Raw genomic sequence first — 26,022 nt, 5'->3', positions numbered from 1 at the left:
CGCGATCCGATATACGGCGCAGGTTTCGGCACAAGCGTGGAAACCTGCGCTGCCCGTAGTTTCAGCTCGCAACTCGAGCTATCTTATATACGGCGCCGTCAGATGCTAAAGTGCCAAGTCTGACAAACTAGCGATGTCCAGAAATCTAGACATAGAATTACAGTAGCCAATAGAATTACAGTAGCTCTTATTCTATTGGCTATTCAAATCAGCCAATAGAATTAAAGTAGCTCGCATCCGATTGGCTGATTTGAATTTGAAGGCTCAAATCAGCCAATAGGAATTCAAGGGACGCCATTTTTAATTGCGTACCTTGAATTCCTATTCAGTGTACGGCAGCGATCGTATGAAGAGGATCCTGCAAGCTCCAGCTCCGGTCTTCAGTTCCAGTGTCGCCGGTCTTCAGTTCCAGTCTTCAACTCCTCCGCTCCGCGCCGGCTGGATCTTGGAAGAAGAAGTGGTCGCCGCCTGGAAGAAGACTTCTCTGCCTGGAACAGGACCGCCGGTCTTAGTTTTTTTTAAGGGGGGATTGGGTGGGTTAGAGTAGGGGTATGTGGGTGGTGGGTTGTAATGGGGGGGTGTTCTTTTTTTTTTACAGGTAAAAGAGCTGATTACTTTGGGGCAATACCCCAGAAAAGGCCCTTTTAAGGGCTGGTAATAGAGCTGATTACTTTTTGTAATTTAGATTAGGGTAGGGAAATATTTTTATTATGGGGGGCTTTGTTATTTTATTAGGGGGCTTAGATTAGGTGTAATTAGCTTAAAATTTTTGTAATCTTTTTTTAATTTTTTGTAATTTAGTGTTTTGTTTGTTTTTGTAATTTAGTTTAGTGTATTTAATTGTATTTTAGTTTAGATATTTGTAGTTTATTAATTTATTGATAGTGTAGGTGTATTTGTAACTTAGGTTAGGATTTATTTTACAGGTAATTTGGTAATTATTTTAACTAGGTAGCTATTAAATAGTTATTAACTATTTAATAGCTATTGTACCTAGTTAAAATAAATACCAAGTTACCTGTAAAATAAATATAAACCCTAAAATAGCTACAATGTAATTATTAATTATATTGTAGCTATCTTAGGGTTTATTTTATAGGTAAGTATTTAGTTTTAAATAGGAATAATTTAGTTAATATTATTAATATTATTTAGATTTATTTTAATAATAATTAAGTTAGGGGTGTTAGAGTTAGATAGGGTTAATATAGTTTATATATATATAAAATAATAACTATATTAACTATATTAACCCTAATATAATTAGGGTTAATATAGGTGGCGGCGGTGTAGGGGGATCAGATTAGGGGTTAATATATTTAATACAGGTAGCGGCGGTGTAGGGGGATTAGATTAGGGGGTAATATAGTTAAAATAGGTGGCGGTGGTGTAGGGGGCTCACATTAGGGGTTAATAATTTTAATGTAGGTGGCGGCGGTGTAGGGGGCTCACATTAGGGGGTAATAATTTTAATATAGATGGCGGCGGTGTAGGGGGATTACATTAGGGGTTAATAATTTTAATGTAGGTGGCGGCGGTGTAGGGGGATCACATTAGGGGGTTAGACATTTAATGTAGGTGGCGGCGGGGTCCGGGAACAGCGGTTTAGGGGTTAAACACTTTATTAGGGATGCGGCGGGGATCGCGATTGACAGGTAGATAGACATTGCGCATGCGTTAGGTGTTAGGTTTTATTTTGCAGCCAGTTTAGGGAGTTACGGGGCTCCAATACACAGCATAAGGCTTACTACGCCTGCATTTTGTGGCGAGGTGAAAATGGAGTAAGATTTCTCCATTTTCGCCACGTAAGTCCTTACGCTGTATATTGGATACCAAACTGCACTGGTTTGGTATACCTGTCTATGGGCCAAAAAACTACGGCCGAAGGCAGAAATATACGAGCGTAACTTCTAGGTTACGCCGTATATAGGATACCCAACCAGCACAAAATTTGGCGTCACCGGCTTTTGCGGGCAACGCTGCATATCGGATCGGGCCCAAGGAGCACAACCAAGTGCTCTCTGAACTGTTCCCTGTCCTCCCCTTCACTATCCCAGTGCAGTCTGTTATCCCTCACTGTAACTGACAGCACCCTGTGGGGATACTGAGGGGGAGAGCAGGAAAGGGGTAAAGAGAGCAACAGGTCAGAGGACAGCAGCAGTCAAAATATCTTAAAAAACAAGTGGGGTTACAGGGGGAATTCCTTGTGCTGTGATCGTCTACTATATTCGTCCTTATAGGCTGCAAGCTAAGTGATGCAGCTCTCTTTGGCTTATACATTTCCTTATTTTGAGCCTGGCTGATTGTATTTATATTTCCATCATTTGCTGTGCAAAATCTAATATATATATTGGCTCCTAGATTTTTTTTCTTTATAGGCAAATTATTTAGTTTTTTGATTAGTAGCACTTAGGCACAATCAATTATTTGAGATCCCTGTTTTTATGCCCCCTATATATAGATAAAACATTGTCTTTAAATTTCTCATATGTCTAAATTGTTGACAGCTAAAGTATATAATCTGCCTCTTTCTCTTGTTGGTGTTAATGTTGCTCTGCAGTTCTGTCCAACAACATAACATTTTAAAATTGCTTGTTTATTTTTTTTACATCTTGTGGTAAAAAATCAAGGAAAGGAATTGACCTGGATAACAAAAAAAAGAAAATAAACTATTCTTGTAATCAGATATGTGTTAGTTTCTGTATGTGTCTGTATTTGTGTTAGAGCCTGTTAGTGTCTCTGTGTGTCTGTGTATGTTAATATGTGTCTGTTTTAGGGTGTCTGTGTGTATGTGTTAGTGTTTTTGTGTCTGTTTGTGTTAGTGTTTCTATGTGTATGTGTTAGTGTGTGTCTGTGTATACGTGTTAGTGTGTGCTTCTGTTAGTCTCTGTGTTAGTGAGGGTCTGTGTTCATTAGTGCATGTATGTGTTATTGTATGTGTTAGTGTGTGTCTGTTTGTTAGTGAGAAAAAATGTAGCAGATGGTCTATGATTACGGCAAGAGCTAGCCGAAACGCGTTAGACCTTTCTATGTTTTTACAAACAATTTTTCTCATGTTTTAACCCGATACTAATAAAATTCTGTTTTTATTAATCTACTACTGGGACTTTGCTACATTTTTTCTTGATACTTTCCTTGAGAGTAGAGGAACTCTCTTTATTAAGTCCCAGACTATATCGGCATACAGAGGAGCATTGGCCTATTCAGAGGCACGGATTGGATACAGACCGGTGAGAATGTGAAGGAAGCACTGACGTCACATCCGATCGGTAAGTCCCGCACACGCTTGCAGTGGAACCGGAGTTGGAGAGAGAGTGATGGTCGTGCTTCATAGCGCGACTACCCTTTCGTCTACACAGAAGTGAGCCTAGCCGAGAGAAGTGGAAGACTTCCGCCTTCACGGAAAGGTAAAGAAGGGCTAAGGTGAATGCGGGTGTGCGGGTGAAGTATGTGATGAGACCGCCGTGTCAAGTGTTTGTTACAAATTGCTAGACTGCATTAACCTCACCTGTGCATTGTTATATGTATCCTGGTATACACCATTCCGATGCTTACAAAGTATTTTATCCACTGGGCAGCGTTATACAAACTTTGTTATAATTTCTGTTTGTTAGTGTCTGTGTGTATGTGTGTGTATGTGTTTCTGTTAGCCTCTGTGTTAGTGCATGTCTGTGTTATTGGATGAGTTAGTGTGTGTCTGTGTGAGTGTTTCCATGTGTATTTAATTTTAGTCTCTTAGCCAAAAATTGCACGGGGGGTTGTTGGAGCAATCAATGGTTTAGTAAGGGGCCCCAACATTTCTAGTGCCAGCCCTAACACCTCCCAATTTGTTTTAGAATTAAATTATGTTAGTTTGTATTAAACAAAAAATGTCAGATTCTTGTTATATAGGCACCCTACAACCCAATTTCCACCAATAAACCCTTTCACAGTGTGAAAAAGATTATCCAGAGTTTAAGTTATCTAGACACTAGAAACTATTCAAATGGTAGATGGTCTAGGAAATTTAACTTGCAAGGAAATACTTTGTGACCTTAATACATATAGCTCAGAGAAGAAAAGAGGCGATTCAGCTGCTTCACCTGACCATCAGCACCACCCCCTTAAATTGTAGCTGGCCAGCAACAGCTGCTACAGCCCACTGGAAAATCTACTGGTGTCCTAGTAAGCCAACGCAGTCTTGAAGCTACGCTCTTTATGGCACTTCTGCAATAGGGGTAACCTATATTACTATTCCGCATATACTCACATGTTCTGTATTACATCCGGTTACTTTCATTCCAGGACACAAAGCGAGTGCAGCCTTCTCAGCATTGAAAACACGAAACTGAATAAACCCAGCCGTAAACTCCTCTGTGAAAACAAATATATTTTCAGAGAATATATAACTGACTGTAGGCATATATGTGCATCCACCAATCATCAGCTAACTTCCAGTAGTGCATTGCTGCCCCAGCTTAGTACTCTGTACAATTAGCAGGCTAAAAAATATAAAGCATTGAAATGTGTATAAATAGTATACATTAAATTCTTATAACAATTTAAAGTATGAATTCTATTTACACAGCAAACATAATTTCATCTGCAGTATTTCCTACAGTAGTGAGGGGCGGAACTACCACTGGTGCAGCACATGCAATGGTATCTATTATCTATCTATCTATCTATCTTCAAAATACCTATAAAATGTATATAATTACTATTGCTTACTACTGAGTTACCTTTTGGGGGAGTCCCAAAAAACAATTTGCACCAGGACCCTCTGTTGAGTTGGTCCTGTACTGCCCACAGTGTGATTTTATGAAGCTTACAACACACCAACACAATCTCTGCTACTTTGCTAAGGAAACATTTTACTTACACATGAAAAAGCTCTGTTCTCCCACACCAATTTCAGACGATACAGTAGTCTTTCTAAGGTGTACAGATTGCAAGCGCATAGTGTTTCCTGCTCCAGTACACAAGTAGAAGAGACTATTGTGCACGTAACTACAATATTCTACTTCTGCAGTAAAAAAAAATAATTATTCTTACCTGATAATTTCAGTTCATTCTTGGCAGTGAGAGTCCACAAGAACATTCATAACCTATGTTAAATACCATTCCTGGCCACCAGGAGGAGGCAAAGACAACCCAAACAATGCAAATGACTGCTGCCGCTTCACAAATAATGTTTGGGCGGGGTAGTGGATTCTCACTGCCAAGAAGGAAATTAAATTATCAGGCAAGATTAATTTTAGTTTTCCTTCTATTGGCAGTGAGAGTCCTCACGAACATTCATTACCTATGGGAAACCAATAACCAAGCGGGCGGGAAAAAATACAAAAAAAAAAAGAAAAAGTGCAACTACAGTACAGAACTGCTCAACCACTCAATTGAGATCTCGACCTGAAAGCCCAAGCCAAAGACCCCAAATAAAGGTGCCATGCCTATTTCCCCATTGGTGTTTTCAAAAAGGCTCTCAACCACCAGAAAGGAGAAACTTCCCTCCAGAATGATGGAGAGCTCAAAATTAACACAGTCTCTTAAAGACACAGACTCAAAAACAGAAGCTCAAACAAAGCTCCATAAAAGAAACTTCAAAACTAACATGCTTCCTATGAAGTAACCGATAACAAGCTAAAGCTAATACAAGCTCAAATGCGACGTAGCCAACCAAACAGTAAAGATTACAATATGATACCAAACAAACAGACCTACCAGTCCGTCTCCAGAGCCTCCTGGAGACAGATGAAGTAGACACAGAATCATCATACACAAGAAGAGAAAACACTGAACGAATCAGTGTAAGGAGCCTAAAACAGGCCAGCAAGGAAGATCACTCAGGATATAATTATCCCTCAACCATTTAGTCTCCAGGCAGTTAGTTGCAGAGTATCCAGATCCTTTTTGATCTGAGTCACCACTTGGAGAAGAAGAACAATAGGAGGAAACAGATAAATTAATATGTAGTTCCATGGGACCAGAAGCGTATCAACTAGCCCTGCCTTAGGATCCCTGGTCCTGGCACCATACTTCATTGGTATTGAAGTGAAAAAGCCATCAAATCTATGTATGGAACACACCATCGACGGTTTATCTCCTGAAAAACTTCCCAATTTTGGGACCACACCTCCAAATGGAGAGTCTGCCTATTTAACAAATCTACATCCCAATGCTCCACCCCCTGGATGTGCAAAGCTGAAAGTTGACATTGGTTCCTCTCCGCATCGTCAAAGGGTTCTGGGTACCTCCTTGGAGGTCGATATAGGCTACAGTCGTGATGTTATCTGAAATTGGATAGACCAAGAATAAGCCAAATGAGGCCACTCTAAGAGAGCATTATAGATAGCTCTTAACTCTAGAATATTAATAGGGAGAGAGCCTTCCTCTCTGCCCCAAGAACCTTGTGCCTTAGGAGAACCACAAGAAGCAACCCAACCAGACAAACTCACCTCCGCTGAAATTACGACCCAGGAAGGATAATGAAAACTAAGATCTAAGTGAACAGACATGGAAGAGACTCTCGTCCCGGCATCCAATTAGACATTCTGCAATGTGAAACCAGGCAAACGGTATAGTGTTAGATGTCGCCATCATGTGATCTACCACCTACATGCATTGAGCAACCAAAGGATGGGCGTTAGAAAGAAGTAGAGAACATGCCTTCTGAAGCGCTTCCCTGCGTTGATCAGAGAGACTCATACTGACAGAGTCCATAAATATCTCCCAAACTCAAACCCTTGTAGATGGAACAAGGGAACGCTTCTCCAAATTAACTCTTCAAGCATGTGCCCAAAGACACGAGAGAAGTTTCTGAGTGTGGTCCTGAGCCACCGGCAAGGATCGAGCTTGAACCAGAATAGCCGCCAGGTAAGAAGCTACTGCAATTCCCTGGAGACGGACAACAGCAACAGAGCCCCCAGAACCTTAGTGAGAACTTGTGGGGCCATCGCCAGTCCATCTGGAAGTTCTACAAACTGGTAATGCCTATCTTGCAAGGCAACTCAAAGGAAGCAAAAGTAATCCCTATGCATTGGGATGTGGATGTGGAGGAAAGCATTGTTCAAAACAATGGTTGACGTAGATTGGCCCTCCTGAGCTAGGAGGAGAAAGGACTTCAAGGATTCCACCTTAAATATCGGTACTTGTATGGATCTGTTAAGTTCCTTCAGGTCCAAAATAGGATGGAATACTCCTTCCCTTTCGGAAACTACATAGAGAGCAGAGTAGAAACCGAGAAACAAAGACTATAGCTCCCATAGGAATAATAAGATAAGAAAGAGAGCCTCCCTTCTAAGGTAATGCTCTTGAACCTTTGAGGATAAGAAATTATCCCTTGGAGGGGATGTGATTTGAAACAGATCCTGTAACTATGAAGAATAATATCCAGCACCCAGGAGTCCCAGACTGAACGGGACTAATCCATCAGATAGAATAAGAGTCTACCTCCTACACGAGCTGACGTCAAGTCAGACCTAGTTCCCTCACATCGACTAGCAGCATCAGGATTGCCCTTTAGGCTGCCTAGCTCCATAGAGCTGCTGGGACACTTCCTGGATGTTTTATGGGATACAGAGTGATGCGCTGTGGCACACCTCTCTTTAGATATACCTCTTTTATCCTGCTAAGGGAAACCCTTTGCCATTCCTGACTGAGTTGATGGGGGCGCTCAAGGACTGATCAGACAAGTCCCTACCATTGACAGGTAATGGTAAAAGACCGGCCTCAGATGCATTATCCTCTGGCCGTGACATAAGCCATAAAGCTTGCCTAGCCAGAGCGGCAACACCAGAGTTCTTAGCATTGATGAGTAGAACTGGTAGAATATCTACCTTGAAGTAGGCATTCGCTAATCCCAGAAAGCGTACCTGATCCTGGCTCTCCTCTGGGGTAGGCACCTTAATCCTACTAGCCATCGAGTTACACCAGGGCATGGCTGCTTCTGTGACCGCAGCAATACCTTTTGCTGGCTGAAACAAAGTGCCAGACTGAAGAGATAGCACTATGAGATATCCCTCCAAATATCCCTCCTCTGTTGAAGAGGTTGAAGCACTCTGGAGTTTAGTTGTAGTAGATATAGCATTAGCTATGGAAGGGACACTAGTCCACACCCTTTAATCACCTAGCGTATCGAACACATCTGCCCATATATGGGCCATGAAGTCGTCGACAAATAAACTCAGCCGGAGTTGAGTCGCTCTCCACCCAAGGCCCAGAGTAACCAAAGTCCCCCACGTGGGCTGCTGGACAGGGATATTCCTTTATATCGAGGACTAAGGGATCCTAGAAGGATATACTCTAGGCAATGTGCAGGGTGCCTCTACCATGATCAAATTCCCTGGGCCACTGAGTATGATCTCAGATAATAAGTATGTCAGGAATAATAGAGTTCTGTCATCGGGTTCACGGTAACCAATCTACAGAGTATAAATCTATTATAGGTAATGGGACCCTGCCGAAGAAGGTTCCACCGGACTCTACCTGGAGTCGCCCATTGTAATGTAATCAGATATTGAGAACAGCACAGCGGGTCCCAACGCACACAACTGCCCCCTTAAAAGCCAAGTTTAGGGCGTCTTACCACCTCTGGATTAAACTAACCATGTTGATACTGCTCTACCACCACACTATTGTGCATCAGATCTAGAGCGGTAATGGCGTGAAAACACTGCCTATGGCAGAGATCAACTTCTCTGCCCATTACTAAAGTAACCCCATAGGTTGCCTAGGAGCAGTCTGCACAATTTGACCAGGGTGACCGGGGGACCAGCAAAGAGTGCTGCACTTATACATTCCTATATTTGTCACTTTTAACTGGGTCTTCTAATGTCCAACGTGACAAAGCACATCTCCTCCCTTCTCTGTACTCTGGTTTACCAGCGACAAGTTTCCGTCTGTCAAAGGGGTTAGGGAAGCACACCTTGGATACAACCTAGGCACAGGTCAAGACTTACACCTCCTCTTTATTAAATAAAATGCCATGAAAGAGAGGACATCTTACCTATCCTGAGTCTCTAATTTAGTGTGAAACACAACACGTTATCAGACAGGGGATTTACATTACACTGGGAAGAGGCATGAGAAAACCAGTGTCAACCAGTATTATATATACCAATACTCTATTGAGATTTATATAGATATATGATCCCCGCTCTCCTGAGCCAATCCATGACAAATGTCTTTATTTCATTAGGAAGGGGAAGTGGGAGAGATATTTATAGCCTTGTTTGGGGTGTCTTTGCCTCTTCCTGGTGGCCAGGTATAGTATTTCCCATAGTTTATGAATGTTATCGTGGACTCTCACTGCCAATATAAGGAAAATTGAATGGCATTGTGTGTGTTTCTAATGTACTTGACTTTTAATATCAATTGTTGTATACTTCTGGTGGATACCCTTAGTGCGACAAAAAATTGCAGAGAGCAGGAAGAAAATGGTACTGAATTAATTTTGATAATATTTGTGTGCCAAGGTTTTCTGAAAATATGATTAGCAATATTTTGGAATAAACTTACTTCTTCCATTTGGTGAATAATAATTGGTGGCTAAATTTGGATTCCCTTTATCATATACAACAGAATAAGCAGGCCCATTGTTTTCAAGGCAGCTTCCAGCATTATACATCACCGGGTATGTCTAAGGGAAAAAAAATGAAATAAAAAGTTGTGTTTAAAAGGATATTTTTTTAGAACAGGCACTTTAACATTTGATGTATATCTCCATCTTTCATTAAAGTTCCATAAATAGTATGTTCTATGAACAGGTTTTACATACAGTATTCATATATCTAAAGTGTAACTAGAACGTAGTTTACTGTCAACCGCTGTTAACCCTTTTAATTCATGCATATCTTCTTCAGTCACTAACTCCCCCCATCTAGTTCCATGTAAGAAAGATATTATATAGGCCATAACTTCAGCTGAATCCACCTGTGAAAGTGTGCGCATTTGCAGTGTAGGGTTCTGACCTCGAATAAACACACACATATACTCACCGGCCACTTTATTAGGTACACCTGTTCAATTGCTTGGTAACACAAGTTGCTAATCAACTAATTACATGGCAGCAACTCAATGCATTTAGGCATCTAGACGTGGTGAAGACGACTTGCTGAAGTTCAAACCGTGCATCAGAATGGGGAAGTAAGGGGATTTAAGTGACTTTGAACGTGGCATGGTTGTTGATGCCAGACGGGCTGGTCTGAGTATTTTAAAAACTGCTGATCTACTTGGATTTTTATGCACAACAATCTCTAGGGTTTACAGAGAATGGTCCGAAAAAAAGAAAATATCCAGTGAGTGGCAGTTGTGTGGACGAAAATGCCTTGTTGATGTCAGCGGTCAGAGGAGAATGGGCAGACTGGTTTGAGATGATAGAAAGGCAACCAAGGTATGCAAAATACCATATCTGAAAGCACAACATGTTGAACCTTGAAGCAGATGGGCTAAAGCAGCAGAAGACCACAACATGTGCCACTCCTGTCAGCTAAGAACAGGAAACTGAGGCTACAATTCACACAGGCTTACCAAAATTGGACAATAGAAGATTGGTAAAACGTTGCCTGGTCAGATGAGTCTCGATTTGAGCTGCGACATTCAGATGGTAGGGTCAGAATTTCGAGTAAACAACATGAAAGCATGGATCCATCCTGCCTTGTATCAATGGTTCAGGCTGGTGGTGGTGTTGTAATGGAGTAGGGGATATTTCCGTGGCATACTTTGGGCCCCTTTGTACAAACTGAGCATCATTTACCTACCTGAGTATTGTTGCTGACCATGTCCATCCCTGATGGCTACTTCCAGCAGGATGTCACAAAGCTCAAATCAAAACAAACTGGTTTCTTGAACATGTCAATGAGTTCACTGTATGTCCGATTGTGATTGCTTTAACTTTAAAAAGTAGTGAAATCCGTTTTACAAACACTCAGATACACATACATACTATATATAAGAAATAAATGCTTAATATCTTTCATATCTTCTGCCATTTAATTTTCTGGCGTCCCTGCTTCTTACCTACCTCACATTTAATCCATCTTGAAACAAGAAAAAGACAGAATTCCAAGTTTTGTTCCTCAAGCATTGCAGAAATAATAAAAGTGAATTGCTTTAGCTAGCATAATAAAAAGCACATGTACAAACATATACCAAATAGTTGCTAAGATACATCAGGAAATTATTTTTATACAAGATGTAGTAGACAATTATGATTTGATTACAATGCTTTTAGCGACTTAAAAAAGTTGGTTATCCATTAAAAACAAACCAATCTCTAAAATGAATTTACCTGATATAGATGAAAGAGGTTTCCACCTTCATGTGCTAAAAACCCATTTGTTGTTCGGTATCTAAGAAGAGATGAGGTTCTCCAAGACTTGAGTGGGCTGTTATTTGTAACGTGCCAGATACTCAGATCTTTAGCATTTATATCATAATATCCAGGATTCTACAAGCACACAAAACAGACAATACCAACTATTCAAAAACAATTTGGAATCATTCTATAATGTTGCACATGCGAAAAACACTCAAAAATGAATACAAGAGACATTTTAAAGGGACAGTATACATCAGAAATGTTATTGTTTTAAAAAATAGATAATCCCTTTATTACCCATTCCCCAGTTTTGCATAACCAACACTGTTATATTAATATACTTTTTACCTCTGTGATTACCTTGTATCTAAGCATCTTCTGACAGCCCCCTGATCACATGACTTTTTATTTATTATCTATTGACTTGCATTTTAGCTGTGTTGAGCTGACTCTAAAATAACTCCACGGGTCGTGAGCACAAGGTAATTTATATGGCCCACATGAACTAGCAGTCTCCTGTTGTGAAAAGCAAATAAAAAAGCATGTGATATGAGGATGTCTGTGGTGGCTTAGAAACAGGCAGAAATTTAGAGTTTTAAATGTAATAAAGTAATATAATATAACAATGTTGGTTGTGGAAAGCTGGGGAATGGGTAGTATAGGTGTTACCTATCTTTTTAAACAATAACAATTTTAGTGTAGACTGTCTGCTTAAGGGTGTATTAACATACATGGTATTGGTTCATTAAAGCTCTATTCATTGCAATTGCTACTATAGTAACCAGGGCACACATTACATGTGTATATGTTAATTACATGTTAATTTAAATATGTATATGTATTGAGTACATGACAGCTAAGGGGGTCTGGAGGAAAAGTGAATCAGGATCCCAACAACTAGAAATGGCATGAAGCAATCACTTTGTGTTAATGGTTGTTTCTAAGTCAAACTGGCATTGCTGTAATTGCCACTATCAGTACAGATGTCTTTATAACCATACTTTCAAACAGAATTGCACCTTCTTGACTTTCAAAGTCAAATCACTTTTATGACATAGAGCTTTCTGGTTCTTACACCTGCATTTTGTACTCTCAAACAATATCACTTCTTAGAGGGGTTCATTTATTAAATGTCGATCGGACATGATTCGCTGTAGCGAATCATGTCGGGTCGACATCGCTAAATGCGGACATGTCTGCATGTAACATTGCACAAGCATTTTCTGGTGAAATGCTTGTGCAATGCCGCCCCCTGCTCACTGGTGGCCAATTGGCCGCTAGCAGGGGCTGTCAATCATCCTGATCGGATCGAGATGATTTCAATCTGCCACCTAAAAGGAAGGTGGGTGACAGGTTAAGGAGCAGCGGTCTTGCGACCACTGCTTCTTAACTTACATTTCAGGCGAGCCTGAAATAATGGGCCTCAGAAGCAGCATCCGCTGCTTAATAAATGGAGCCCCGGGAGTTCAATAACGTGACCTGTTTTGGCTTTGTGCTCTTGAAAGCGAAATCATATTTGAAAGCCCAGTCATGAAGAAGCATTTTATTTTAAAAACTCAGTCCCTAAAGTGCAATCTTGTTTAAAAGTGTTAAAATCCCATTTTAAAAGATGCCATAAGTGCTTTAATTAGAAAGCTGTAGTCTTCTTGATTGCAAATGTACATTTTGCCAAACTGAAAAAACAATTAATAAATGTAAATATTAAAAAAACAAAAAAAACAATAATAAATATTGAAAGTACTGATACAGGGCCACATTGCAAGTGGCGTGCTAATGATAGCACGGGTCACGATAAGCAATATCACTGGACCGCCCTAACATTAGCTTGTAATTGATATTACAACCTCATGGTAAATCTTATTTACCAGAGAAAGGTTAGTGAGGCCATCATAGTTCTAGGGCACCTTATCCTTTCAATAGATATTGCACCGTGCTTAATAGCACTGATATTGCAATATAAAAATTATAGGTTGTGCTCGAGCACAAGCCAAAACTATGCTAGAATATTTAGAATGACTTGAGATCTAAGTGTAGGGTTAAGAAAAAAAACACAAAACACATCAAAAACATATTTTTAAAATACACATATATACACTTTTGAGCCCTTCCCAGTCAAATACCTTCAAACATACAATATAATTTTTATTTGTTTTTAACGTTTTAATAGAAATACTATAAACTCCTATGTTTTTCACTTAGAAAATAATGTACTTTTTATTTTGAAATAAATATTTATATATATATATATATATATATACACACACACACACACACACACATATATATATATATATATATATATATATACAGTATACACATATATATAAAAAAGCTGAGGTAGGTGCACTCTCACAAACAGGGTTTCAAATGCCAGGGTGCTAAATGGAGATAGGATTTAGTAGATAGAAGACAGCACTCACTGGGCTTAAATAATGCACTAAATGCCTTTAATCAGAATGCTCCCCTTCATCAGACCAACAGAAAAAACAGATTATGCTTACCTGATAATTTCATTTCCATCTGTACGAGGAGAGTCCACGGCTTCATTCATTACTTGTGGGAATACAGAACCTGGCCACCAGGAGGAGACAAAGACACCCCAGTCCAAGGCTTAAATACCTCCTCCACTCCCCTCATCCCCCAGTCATTCTGCCGAGGGAACAAGGAACAGTAGGAGAAATATCAGGGTATAAATGGTGCCAGAAGAAAAACAAAATAAATTTAGGTCCGCCCAATGGAGAACCGGGCGGGAGCCGTGGACTCTCCTCGTACAGATGGAAATGAAATTATCAGGTAAGCATAATTTATGTTTTCCATCTTAATACGAGGAGAGTCCACGGCTTCATTCATTACTTGTGGCAAACAAATACCCAAGCTCTAGAGGACACTGAATGAAAACGGGAGGGTAAAAAAAGAGGCAGACCGTAGTCTGAGGGTACCACAGCCTGTAAAACCTTTCTCCCAAAAGCTGCATCAGCCGAAGCAAACACGTCAAATTTGTAAAACTTTGAAAAAGTATGTAAGGAGGAAAAGGTAGTCGCCTTACAAATCTGCTCCATAGAGGCCTCATTCTTGAAGGCCCAAGAAGAAGCCACAGCTCTAGTTGAGTGAGCCATAATCATCTGAGGAGGCTTATGTCCCATTGACTCATAAGCCAGGCAAATCATGCTCCTCAGCCAAAGAGATAGGGAAGTGGAAGAAGCCTTCTGCCCTTTGCGCTTCCCCGAATAGACAACAAATAATGCTGAAATCTTTCGTAGCCTAAAGATAAAATTTCAAAGCTCGAACCACATCCAAGTTATGAAGTAACCGTTCTTTTGAAGAAGAAGGGTCAGGACACAAGGAAAGAACTACAATCTCCTGATTAATGTTGCGATCAGACACAACCTTCGGGAGAAATCCCAACCCAGTGCGAAGGACAGCCTTATCGGCATGAAAAACCAGGTAAGGAGGCTCACATTGTAAGGCCACCAACTCAGAAACTCTGCGTGCCGAAGCAATAGCCAGTAGAAAAAGAACCTTCCAAGACATTATCTTAATATCAAGAGAATGCATAGGCTCAAATGAAGCCCTCTGCAAATCCCTAAGATTCAAACTCCAAGGAGGAGCAGAATGTCTAAATACAGGCCTGATCCTGGATAGAGCTTGAACAAAAGACTGTATATCAAGAAGCTCAGCAAGCTTCTTGTGTAACAACACAGATAGAGCCGAAATCTGTTCCCTTAAGGAACTGGCGGCAAGTCCCTTAACCATCCTGGAGGAAGGAAAGTATCCTGGATGCCCTAACTTTATGCCAAGAATATCCACGAGTCTCACACCAGAGTAAGTAGGTCCTCCACACCTTATGATAGATGCGTCGGGTGACCGGCTTCCTGGCTTGAATGAGAGTATCAATCACACTCTCAGAAAACCCTCTCCTGGCTAAGACTAAGCGTTCAATCTTTATGCAGTCAGCCTCAGAGAATCTAGATTTTGATGAACAAAGGGGCCCTGTACCAGCAGATCCCTGTGAGAGGGCAACCTCCACGGAGGAGACGATTACATCCCCACCAGATCCGCAAACCACATCCTCCGCAGCCATGACAGAGCAATCAGAATAGTTGATGCTTGCTCCTGCTTGATGCGGGCCACTGCTCGAGGTAGAAGTGGTAACGGTGGAAATATGTAGACTAGGTTGAATCCCCAAGGCACTGCTAAGGTATCTATCAATTCTGCCTGGGGATCCCTGGACCGCGACCCATATCTGGGTAGCTTGAAGTTGAGTCTGGACACCATGAAATCTATCTCCGGAGTCCCCCATCTGTTGCAAATCTCCGCAAACACTTCATGGTGAAGAGACCATTCCCCCCGGATGAAATGATTGTCTGCTGAGAAAATCCGCTTCCCAATTGTCCACACCCGGGATGTGGATCGCTGACAGCGAGCAGTTGTGGGTCTCTGCCCATTCCAGAATCCAAGATACTTCCCTCATGGCTAGGGAGCTTCTCATTTTCCCCTGGTGGTTGATGTAAGCGACCGAGGTAATGTTGTCCGACTGGAATCTGATGAACTGGGATGAACCCAAGAGGGGCCAAGCCCTCAGAGCATTGAAGAGACCTCAAAGTTCCAGGATGTTGATAAATAGAAGCGACTCCTCCCAACTCCACCTGCCCTGTGCCCTCCTGGCACCCCAAACAGCTCCCCATCCTGAGAGGCTCGCGTCTGTAGTCACAATCTCCCAGGATGGTCTCAGGAAGGATGTCCCCTGGGACAGCTAATCAAGACGAAGCCACCAAGAGAGGTTGTCCAGAGAGATCTGTTGAAATAGATCCGAGTGATCGCCGTTCTATAGCCTCAGCATGCACAAATGAAGAGGTTGGAGATGGAACCTGACGAATGGAATGACAGCTATACTTGATACCATGAGCCCAATTACCTCCATATACGGGGCCATGGATGGCCTTGAGGAGGTTTAAAGGGCAAGACAGTTGGAGGCAATTTTGCCAATTTCTTCCAGGGGAAGGTATTGGAGGAGAAAATACATTTATTCAAGAAACCCAGTACCTTTGACCCTCCCACAGTTAATCCCAGTATACGTACATATACTAGGATTATACAGCAGAAAGCAAGCAACACTAATGTTCCGAGATATAGGAACAACATGACATCTGAGGATTGGGCAGCCACACGGTCCCTGACAGATGATGCGTCTATTGTCATATGCCCGGCGGACAAAGGCAGGGCCATTGTGCTCCAGGATTACACAGATTATAAGAAGGAAATTGACTTACAACTATCTGACACACTTACCTACAGGGCTCTACCCTGTGATCCTACCATTATGTACAAATCACGCATTGATGGTGTCATTGAGCATGCTCTTCAACAAAACTAGATTGATATGGCACTTAGAGACTGGCTGGTTGTGCAGTACCCTATCAGACCTATCATGTACACTTTGCCTAAAATCCACAAACAACTCCACTCTCCCCCTGGTCGCCCTATTGTTTCTGCCCGTGGATTGCTACTTCAACCGCTAGCGACCTACATTGACTCCCTACTATAACCCTTTGTGTTCAATATGTAATCATATCTCTGTGACTCTCTAGCACTCATCGAGATTCTGTCACAGATCAAAGATGTTAGACGGGATGATGTCCTGGCTAGTATGGATTTCACTAGCCTGTACACTATAATCCCACATGAGATGGGTATCAACATTGTAGCACAGTGCTTGAACAGGTATCCCTATGTGGGACCTGCCCCTGAATTTATCCTGGAACTGCTCACATTATGTCTCAAACTTAATTACTTTAAGTTTGAGAAGGGATTCTATCTCCAGCTGACTGGTACTGCCATGGCACCGGCATTTGCCAATTTATTCATGCAGCATATTGAGGAGAGTGTTTTTAAAGTCTATGAACACACATGGGTCCTCTATTACAAGCGTTACATTGATGATATCTTATTGATTTGGAGAGGCACAGAAGAATCATTGCAAGAATGGACCAACATTCTTAATGATGTATACGGAGCTGTCAAACTCAAAGTTACATTAAGCTACCAACAGGTTGACTTCCTAGACCTTAGGATTTTCAAAGATGGAACTGGTCTTGGCACTACACTCTTCAAAAAGGAGACCGACCAGAATTCCATACTCCATGCCTCAAGCTGTCACCCACGGTCACTCATCAGGGCTATACCCAAGGCACAAATGCTCATTGTGGTGCAAAATAATACCTCAGAAGAACATTGCAGACACCAATTGGATGAAATGGAACTGAGGTTTGCAAATAGGGGATATGACAGAGAAATTATAATGAACTCTAGAGTGGCAGTGACCAGCAACAAGGGGTCCACTCCACTCGCCAATGATTTGCCAGCGACAACTCCTCAGAGGGCCAACTTTATCACCACGTATACCCCCAAATCGAGTTCTCTGGTAACAACCCTAAGGGAACACTGGGATATAGTGAGAGCTGACGAAACACTACCCTATAAGGAACATGGGCCACCTAGGATTGGATTCAAATGAGGGAAGAATCTCAGAGATATACTGATAATCACTGACCCTGTTAAAAGTTACAGTAAGAAAACCAGAATTACATCCACTAGAATGAGCTCATTCAAATGCCTTATTTGCACTACATGCAACTCCATGTTGCAGGGGAGCAACTTTAGACACCCACACACCAACCAGCGGTTTCCAATTAAACACCACCTGACTTGCACTACGAAATATGTTATCTATATGTATTTGTAGCCTTTTTTACATCAGCAAAACCTCTGATGATATCAAGAAACGCATGGCCAATCACAGGTGTGCAATACAGACGGCTATTGACAAAGGCAAGAGTGACCAACCAGTCGCAAGACACTTTCTAGAGCATGGACATACTGTGAAATATCTTAGATTTATGCTCATCGATCGCATTACCCCTCTTTGAAGAGGGGGTGATAGAGAAAAACTGCTACTACAGAGAGAAGCTGAATGGATCTACAAATTAGACACGATCAACCCCAAAGGATTAAATATGGGCATTGTCTGGCATTGCTAACCTCTAGGAACTGACTACTTCCTTCGTTCTTTTGTTCCTGTACAGGTTTGACATTTTAGCCACTGCAGCATTGATAGAGTTCCTGTTGGATTGTTTGTGTATATGGTTTATCCTGTGTATTAGTCCTTAATACTACCTCATGACTTTTGATCATATCTGTGCATGTCTGTTTTTTCGTTACATTGTTTAACTGTAATTGTTTTTGTACTAGTTACTTTGATACTTTCCTTGAGCTTGGGCGCACACATTGTTGCATTTATGTATTTGTCTATTGTTTAACTATTGTACTCTATGTTGGGCTATAAACGTTATTGTTTTTATATATTCTCTATTTTTATTTTTATTGTTCACTTTGTGGCTTGTTGTCTTATATCGTATTTCTGACATTTATAGCCCCTTGATTGTAGTGTTGTCCAGTACAACTACCCTGTACTTTGGTTTGCCTAGTCTTTTTTGAAAGCCATTACGGCACTCTCTGTATATAGCTGTAACGATGTTCCTCCTTGTTATTTTACGTTTAGGGGGCTGTCACTGGATTTATATGATATCACATTGTGTAATTCTCCCGCTTTGTGTCTCCTCCCTCTTTCTCTCTTTTTTGTATTGTAGCTAGGACCTGGGGATGCGGCCCTCTTCTCCAATTAGGAGCTACCAGTCATGCCCTTTAGTCTGTTTATGCACTCCTTGTGTCATGCTCGGCTGAGTAGGTTCAGGGGTTTGGAGCATGTGCAAGGTGATGGCTGAGTTAAGCTGAGAGGATGTGAAGAGGTGAGTAGGACTCAGTATACCAGAATGGAAACACAGAACAAAGAAGGGCTTTTCTTAAAGTAACTTTACTAAGGTAATGCAAGGAAAACAAGGAGGTAAAGCACATCGAGGTTATATTCCAAACTGATAATAAACAAATGAAAGTCTTTGTAAAAGAACAAATCAAGCAGAAGTCCTTCAACAGACACAGACGACCCTTACGAGTACTTGCTATTAGGATCAAAGTGGGCATACACGGCTATTAGAGCCAGGGTACTTGGTATCATATGCCAGTATCTCGGTAAGGCAACTTGGTTTCAGGAACGGGCCGAGCATACGCCTGTATCTCGGTAAGGCAACTTGGTTTCAGGAACGGGCCGAGCATACGCCAGTATCTCGGTGAGGCAACTTGGTTTCAGGAAGGGGCCGAGCATACGCCAGTATCTCGGTATAGCAACTTGGGTTCAGGAAGGGGCCGAGCATACGCCAGTATCTCGGTAAGGCAACTTGGTTTCAGGAAGGAGCCGAGCATACGCCAGTATCTCGGTAAGGCAACTTGGTTTCAGGAAGGAGCCGAGCATACGCCAGTATCTCGGTAAGGCAACTTGGTTTCAGGAAGGAGCCAAGCATACTCCAGTATCTCGGTAAGGCAACTTGGTTTTAGGAAGGAGCCGAGCATACGCCAGTATCTCGGTAAGGCAACTTGGTTTCAGGAAGGGGCCAAGCATACGCCAGTATCTCGGTATAGCAACTTGGGTTCAGGAAGGGGCCGAGCATACGCCAGTATCTCGGTAAGGCAACTTGGTTTCAGGAAGGAGCCGAGCATACGCCAGTATCTCGGTAAGGCAACTTGGTTTCAGGAAGGAGCCGAGCATACGCCAGTATCTCGGTAAGGCAACTTGGTTTCAGGAAGGAGCCAAGCATACTCCAGTATCTCGGTAAGGCAACTTGGTTTTAGGAAGGAGCCGAGCATACGCCAGTATCTAGGTAAGGCAACTTGGTTTCAGGAAGGAGCCAAGCATACGCCAGTATCTCGGTAAGGCAACTTGGTTTCAGGAAGGAGCCGAGCATACGCCAGTATCTCGGTAAGGCAACTTGGTTTCAGGAAGGAGCCGAGCATACGCCAGTATCTCGGTAAGGCAACTTGGTTTCAGGAACAGGCCGAGCATACGCCAGTATCTCGGTAAGGCAACTTGGGTTCAGGAACAGGCCGAGCATACGCCAGTATCTCGGTAAGGCAACTTGGGTTCAGGAACAGGCCGAGCATACGCCAGTATCTTGGTAAGGCAACTTAGTTTCAGGAAGACAAATGTCACAGTAGAGTTGCTTAGACTCAGCAAGCAGATAAACATACAGTTCTTACAGCAATGGAGTTTAGTACCAACAGCCAAGGAAGTATACAGGTACTCACAGCAGAGGTACTTGGCTTCAGGATAAACAGATGTCACAGTATAGTTGCTTAGACTCAGCAAGCAGATTAACATACAGTTCTTACAGCAGTGGAGTTTAGTACCAACAGCCGAGGAAGTATACAGGTACTCACAGCAAAGGTACTTGGCTTCAGGATAAACAGATGTCACAGTATAGTTGCTTAGACTCAGCAAGCAGATTAACATACAGTTCTTACAGCAGTGGAGTTTAGTACCAACAGCCAAGGAAGTATACAGGTACTCACAGCAAAGGTACTTGGCTTCAGGATAAACAGATGTCACAGTATAGTTGCTTAGACTCAGCAGCCAGTTAAGCTTACAGTTCTCACAGCATGGTGATAGACACAGTAGCCAAGTAAGCATACAGGATACAAAAGAATTGTCAGAATATAAGCCAAGGGTCAGTAGCCAGGAAAGCAGTCCAATCTTTCATAAAGCAAAAAGGGGAATCCAGAAGAATGGTCAATCAGCAAGCCGAGTTCAGATGCCAGGGATCCAACAACAAAACAGGAATTCAGGAAACAGAACAGAGGCAAAAACAAAGGAAATCAATCACAATGTCAAGGCAGAGCTGATTAGAAAACTACCTGCAGCTGGCAAGCAGGTGGAGCCAGAGAGTAATCCACTGCAGGTAACAGGTCTCCAAAAATCTGGAAACATGAACAGATACCTCTGGTGGCACAGGAAAAGAAAAACAGGTTGGGAACCAGGAGTCCCAGGTTCAAATCCAGGCATGGCTCATTAAAATGGGCTCATTCAAATGCCTTATTTGCACTACATGCAACTCCATGTTGCAGAGGAGCAACTTTAGACACCCACACACCAACCAGCGGTTTCCAATTAAACACAACCTGACTTGCACTACGAAATATGTTATGTATTTGTAGCCTTTTTTACATCAGCAAAACCTCTGATGATATCAAGAAACGCATGGCCAATCACAGGTGTGCAATACAGACGGCTATTGACAAAGGCAAGAGTGACCAACCAGTCGCAAGACACTTTCTAGAGCATGGACATACTGTGAAATATCTTAGATTTATGCTCATCGATCGCATTACCCCTCTTTGAAGAGGGGGTGATAGAGAAAAACTGCTACTACAGAGAGAAGCTGAATGGATCTACAAATTAGACACGATCAACCCCAAAGGATTAAATATGGGCATTGTCTAGCATTGCTAACCTCTAGGAACTGACTACTTCCTTCGTTCTTTTGTTCCTGTACAGGTTTGACATTTTAGCCACGGCAGCATTGATAGAGTTCCTGTTGGATTGTTTGTGTATATGGTTTATCCTGTGTATCAGTCCTCTGAGACTTACTACCTCATGACTTTTGATAATATCTGTGCATGTCTGTTTTTTCGTTACATTGTTTAACTGTAATTGTTTTTGTACTAGTTACTTTGATACTTTCCTTGAGCTTGGGCGCACACATTGTTGCATTTATGTATTTGTCTATTGTTTAACTATTGTACTCTATGTTGGGCTATTTAACGTTATTGTTTTTATATATTCTCTATTTTTATTTTTATTGTTCACTTTGTGGCTTGTTGTCTTATATCGTATTTCTGACATTTATAGCCCCTTGATTGTAGTGTTGTCCAGTACAACTACCCTGTACTTTGGGTTGCCTAGTCTTTTTTGAAAGCCATTACGGCACTCTCTGTATATAGCTGTAACGATGTTCCTCCTTGTTATTTTACGTTTAGGGGGCTGTCACTGGATTTATATGATATCACATTGTGTAATTCTCCCGCTTTGTGTCTCCTCCCTCTTTCTCTCTTTTTTGTATTGTAGCTAGGACCTGGGGATGCGGCCCTCTTCTCCAATTAGGAGCTACCAGTCATGCCCTTTAGTCTGTTTATGCACTCCTTGTGTCATGCTCGGCTGAGTAGGTTCAGGGGTTTGGAGCATGTGCAAGGTGATGGCTGAGTTAAGCTGAGAGGATGTGAAGAGGTGAGTAGGACTCAGTATACCAGAATGGAAACACAGAACAAAGAAGGGCTTTTCTTAAAGTAACTTTACTAAGGTAATGCAAGGAAAACAAGAGGTAAAGCACATCGAGGTTATATTCCAAACTGATAATAAACAAATGAAAGTCTTTGTAAAAGAACAAATCAAGCAGAAGTCCTTCAACAGACACAGACGACCCTTACGAGTACTTGCTATTAGGATCAAAGTGGGCATACACGGCTATTAGAGCCAGGGTACTTGGTATCATATGCCAGTATCTCGGTAAGGCAACTTGGTTTCAGGAACGGGCCGAGCATACGCCTGTATCTCGGTAAGGCAACTTGGTTTCAGGAACGGGCCGAGCATACGCCAGTTTCTCGGTGAGGCAACTTGGTTTCAGGAAGGGGCCGAGCATACGCCAGTATCTCGGTAAGGCAACTTGGTTTCAGGAAGGAGCCGAGCATACGCCAGTATCTCGGTAAGGCAACTTGGTTTCAGGAAGGAGCCGAGCATACTCCAGTATCTCGGTAAGGCAACTTGGTTTTAGGAAGGAGCCGAGCATAAGCCAGTATCTCGGTAAGGCAACTTGGTTTCAGGAAGGGGCCGAGCATACGCCAGTATCTCGGTAAGGCGACTTGGGTTCAGGAAGGGGCCGAGCATACGCCAGTATCTCGGTAAGGCAACTTGGTTTCAGGAAGGAGCCGAGCATACGCCAGTATCTCGGTAAGGCAACTTGGTTTCAGGAAGGAGCCGAGCATACGCCAGTATCTCGGTAAGGCAACTTGGTTTCAGGAAGGAGCCAAGCATACGCCAGTATCTCGGTAAGGCAACTTGGTTTTAGGAAGGAGCCGAGCATACGCCAGTATCTCGGTAAGGCAACTTGGTTTCAGGAAGGAGCCGAGCATACGCCAGTATCTTGGTAAGGCAACTTGGTTTCAGGAAGGAGCCGAGCATACGCCAGTATCTCGGTAAGGCAACTTGGTTTCAGGAACAGGCCGAGCATACGCCAGTATCTCGGTAAGGCAACTTGGGTTCAGGAACAGGCCAAGCATACGCCAGTATCTCGGTAAGGCAACTTGGTTTCAGGAAGGGGCTGAACATACGCCAGTATCTCAGTAAGGCAACTTGGTTTCAGGAAGGGGCCGAGCATACTCCAGTATCTCGGTAAGGCAACTTGGGTTCAGGAACAGGCCAAGCATACGCCAGTATCTCGGTAAGGCAACTTGGGTTCAGGAACAGGCCGAGCATACGCCAGTATCTCGGTAAGGCAACTTGGGTTCAGGAACAGGCCGAGCATACGCCAGTATCTCGGTAAGGCAACTTAGTTTCAGGAAGACAAATGTCACAGTAGAGTTGCTTAGACTCAGCAAGCAGATAAACATACAGTTCTTACAGCAATGGAGTTTAGTACCAACAGCCAAGGAAGTATACAGGTACTCACAGCAGAGGTACTTGGCTTCAGGATAAACAGATGTCACAGTATAGTTGCTTAGACTCAGCAAGCAGATTAACATACAGTTCTTACAGCAGTGGAGTTTAGTACCAACAGCCAAGGAAGTATACAGGTACTCACAGCAGAGGTACTTGGCTTCAGGATAAACAGATGTCACAGTATAGTTGCTTAGACTCAGCAAGCAGATTAACATACAGTTCTTACAGCAGTGGAGTTTAGTACCAACAGCCAAGGAAGTATACAGGTACTCACAGCAAAGGTACTTGGCTTCAGGATAAACAGATGTCACAGTATAGTTGCTTAGACTCAGCAAGCAGATTAACATACAGTTCTTACAGCAGTGGAGTTTAGTACCAACAGCCAAGGAAGTATACAGGTACTCACAGCAAAGGTACTTGGCTTCAGGATAAACATATGTCACAGTATAGTTGCTTAGACTCAGCAGCCAGTTAAGCTTACAGTTCTCACAGCATGGTGATAGACACAGTAGCCAAGTAAGCATACAGGATACAAAAGAATTGTCAGAATACAAGCCAAGGGTCAGTAGCCAGGAAAGCAGTCCAATCTTTCATAAAGCAAAAAGGGGAATCCAGAAGAATGGTCAATCAGCAAGCCGAGTTCAGATGCCAGGGATCCAACAACTAAACAGGAATTCAGGAAACAGAACAGAGGCAAAAACAAAGGAAATCAATCACAATGTCAAGGCACCAAATGATTAGTGAAGCAGCCCTAGCAGAGCTGATTAGAAAACTACCTGCAGCTGGCAAGCAGGTGGAGCCAGAGAGTAATCCACTGCAGGTAACAGGTCTCCAAAAATCTGCAAACATGAACAGATACCTCTGGTGGCACAGGAAAAGAAAAACAGGCTGGAACCAGGAGTCCCAGGTTCAAATCCAGGCACGGCCGTGACACCTTGTATATAGCCGGCTTTTGTTGGCGCGCATGCGCCTTGCTGGTAGGTCCCGGGCACTTTACTGGTACGTCTCTGATCGCTGCGATCCCCTATATCTCTATTAAGTTTTAGCCAATACAGCTCTGAGCATGATAGAGTGTCCTCTAGCGGACTATTATGTTCTTTGTTCGTGTTTGATGTTCTTTTGTAATCTGACATTAGTAGGCTGAGCACGTACTGCTTTCACTATTATCATTATGGGATATCTCATTAATTGTCTTTCGTCTGCCCTAGCCCATGCATTATTGGAATATTTGTATGAAGTATTTGTATGATGTATATATCCATTTCCTGCAGTACACCATTACTTTGTATATAGGGTTTTAAATATTTTTTCCCTTTTATTACTGTATTGGCTGGTTGCCTTGACAGCCTGTTTGGTGTTTTTTTGTACACAGGGGGAGGGTCTCACAGGGTATACATTTTTGACAATGGGTGTAGAGCATAGGTGCCCTAGGAGAGGTGCGCTTGTAAGTAATGAACCAGATACAAAGGACAGAGCTTCAGACGAAAGCGGCAGCACTCTTGAGCGTGTTGATGGAGAACAAATCCTTCAGAGACAGAGAGAGAGGCGCCACATAGAGCAGTATCAGCTGCACAATAGATACACAGAGGACAAAGACAGACCCAAGCAGGTGGCTACTGACATAGGCGAAGGCACAACAAGAGTTCCAAACACAGCAGATTGGGGCCTCAAAAGTCGCCCGACAGACTCACTAACACGCCACAGGGCCGGTCACATGGAGAATAATTGCCAATCCGGATGCAGGAACCCTAATGCATTCTAGGTAACAACACCAGACGCCAATGATCTGCAGGAGGAACCAGAGACTCAGCCTCTATTGGAGTCAAGCAGACCCCGTAGGTGGTAAAAAGGAGAACTACGTAGAGCAAGTTCAATAAAAAAGTGTCTGATTTGGGGGGTGGAGCCAACAGCTGAACAGAGAGGACGTGTGGGCACGGAGCTCCAGCTTTAAATTGTATTAAAAGGCACATATTTTTGTGACTTGAAGCTGTTATCTGGTTACATACAGAGATTCCCACAACATATACCTATATCCAAAAGGCACCTACAAAGCCATTTGGTAGTTCCTGGGGTACCTCTATGATACGAACAACACACAAGTGACTAAGCTTCAAAACCAGCTGTACAC

At 42.4% G+C, this 26,022-nt stretch overlaps 1 protein-coding gene across 1 annotated transcript in view; it reads right to left on the bottom strand.

Moving 5' to 3' along the window:
* LOC128652656 (intelectin-1) overlaps positions 1-26,022 on the bottom strand; it is a 72,689-nt gene that overhangs the window by 13,588 nt on the left and 33,079 nt on the right. The window contains exons 5-7 of the mRNA XM_053705589.1: positions 11,267-11,425; positions 9,496-9,616; positions 4,250-4,353 (exon numbers count right to left, since the gene is read on the bottom strand). Coding sequence (XP_053561564.1) covers positions 4,250-4,353; positions 9,496-9,616; positions 11,267-11,425 — 384 coding nt within the window. The remainder of the gene's footprint in view (positions 1-4,249; positions 4,354-9,495; positions 9,617-11,266; positions 11,426-26,022) is intronic.

This window comes from Bombina bombina, chromosome 1 (genome assembly GCF_027579735.1).
Source record: "Bombina bombina isolate aBomBom1 chromosome 1, aBomBom1.pri, whole genome shotgun sequence".
NCBI lineage: Eukaryota > Metazoa > Chordata > Amphibia > Anura > Bombinatoridae > Bombina > Bombina bombina.
This window is presented reverse-complemented; position numbering and strand designations above follow the sequence as displayed.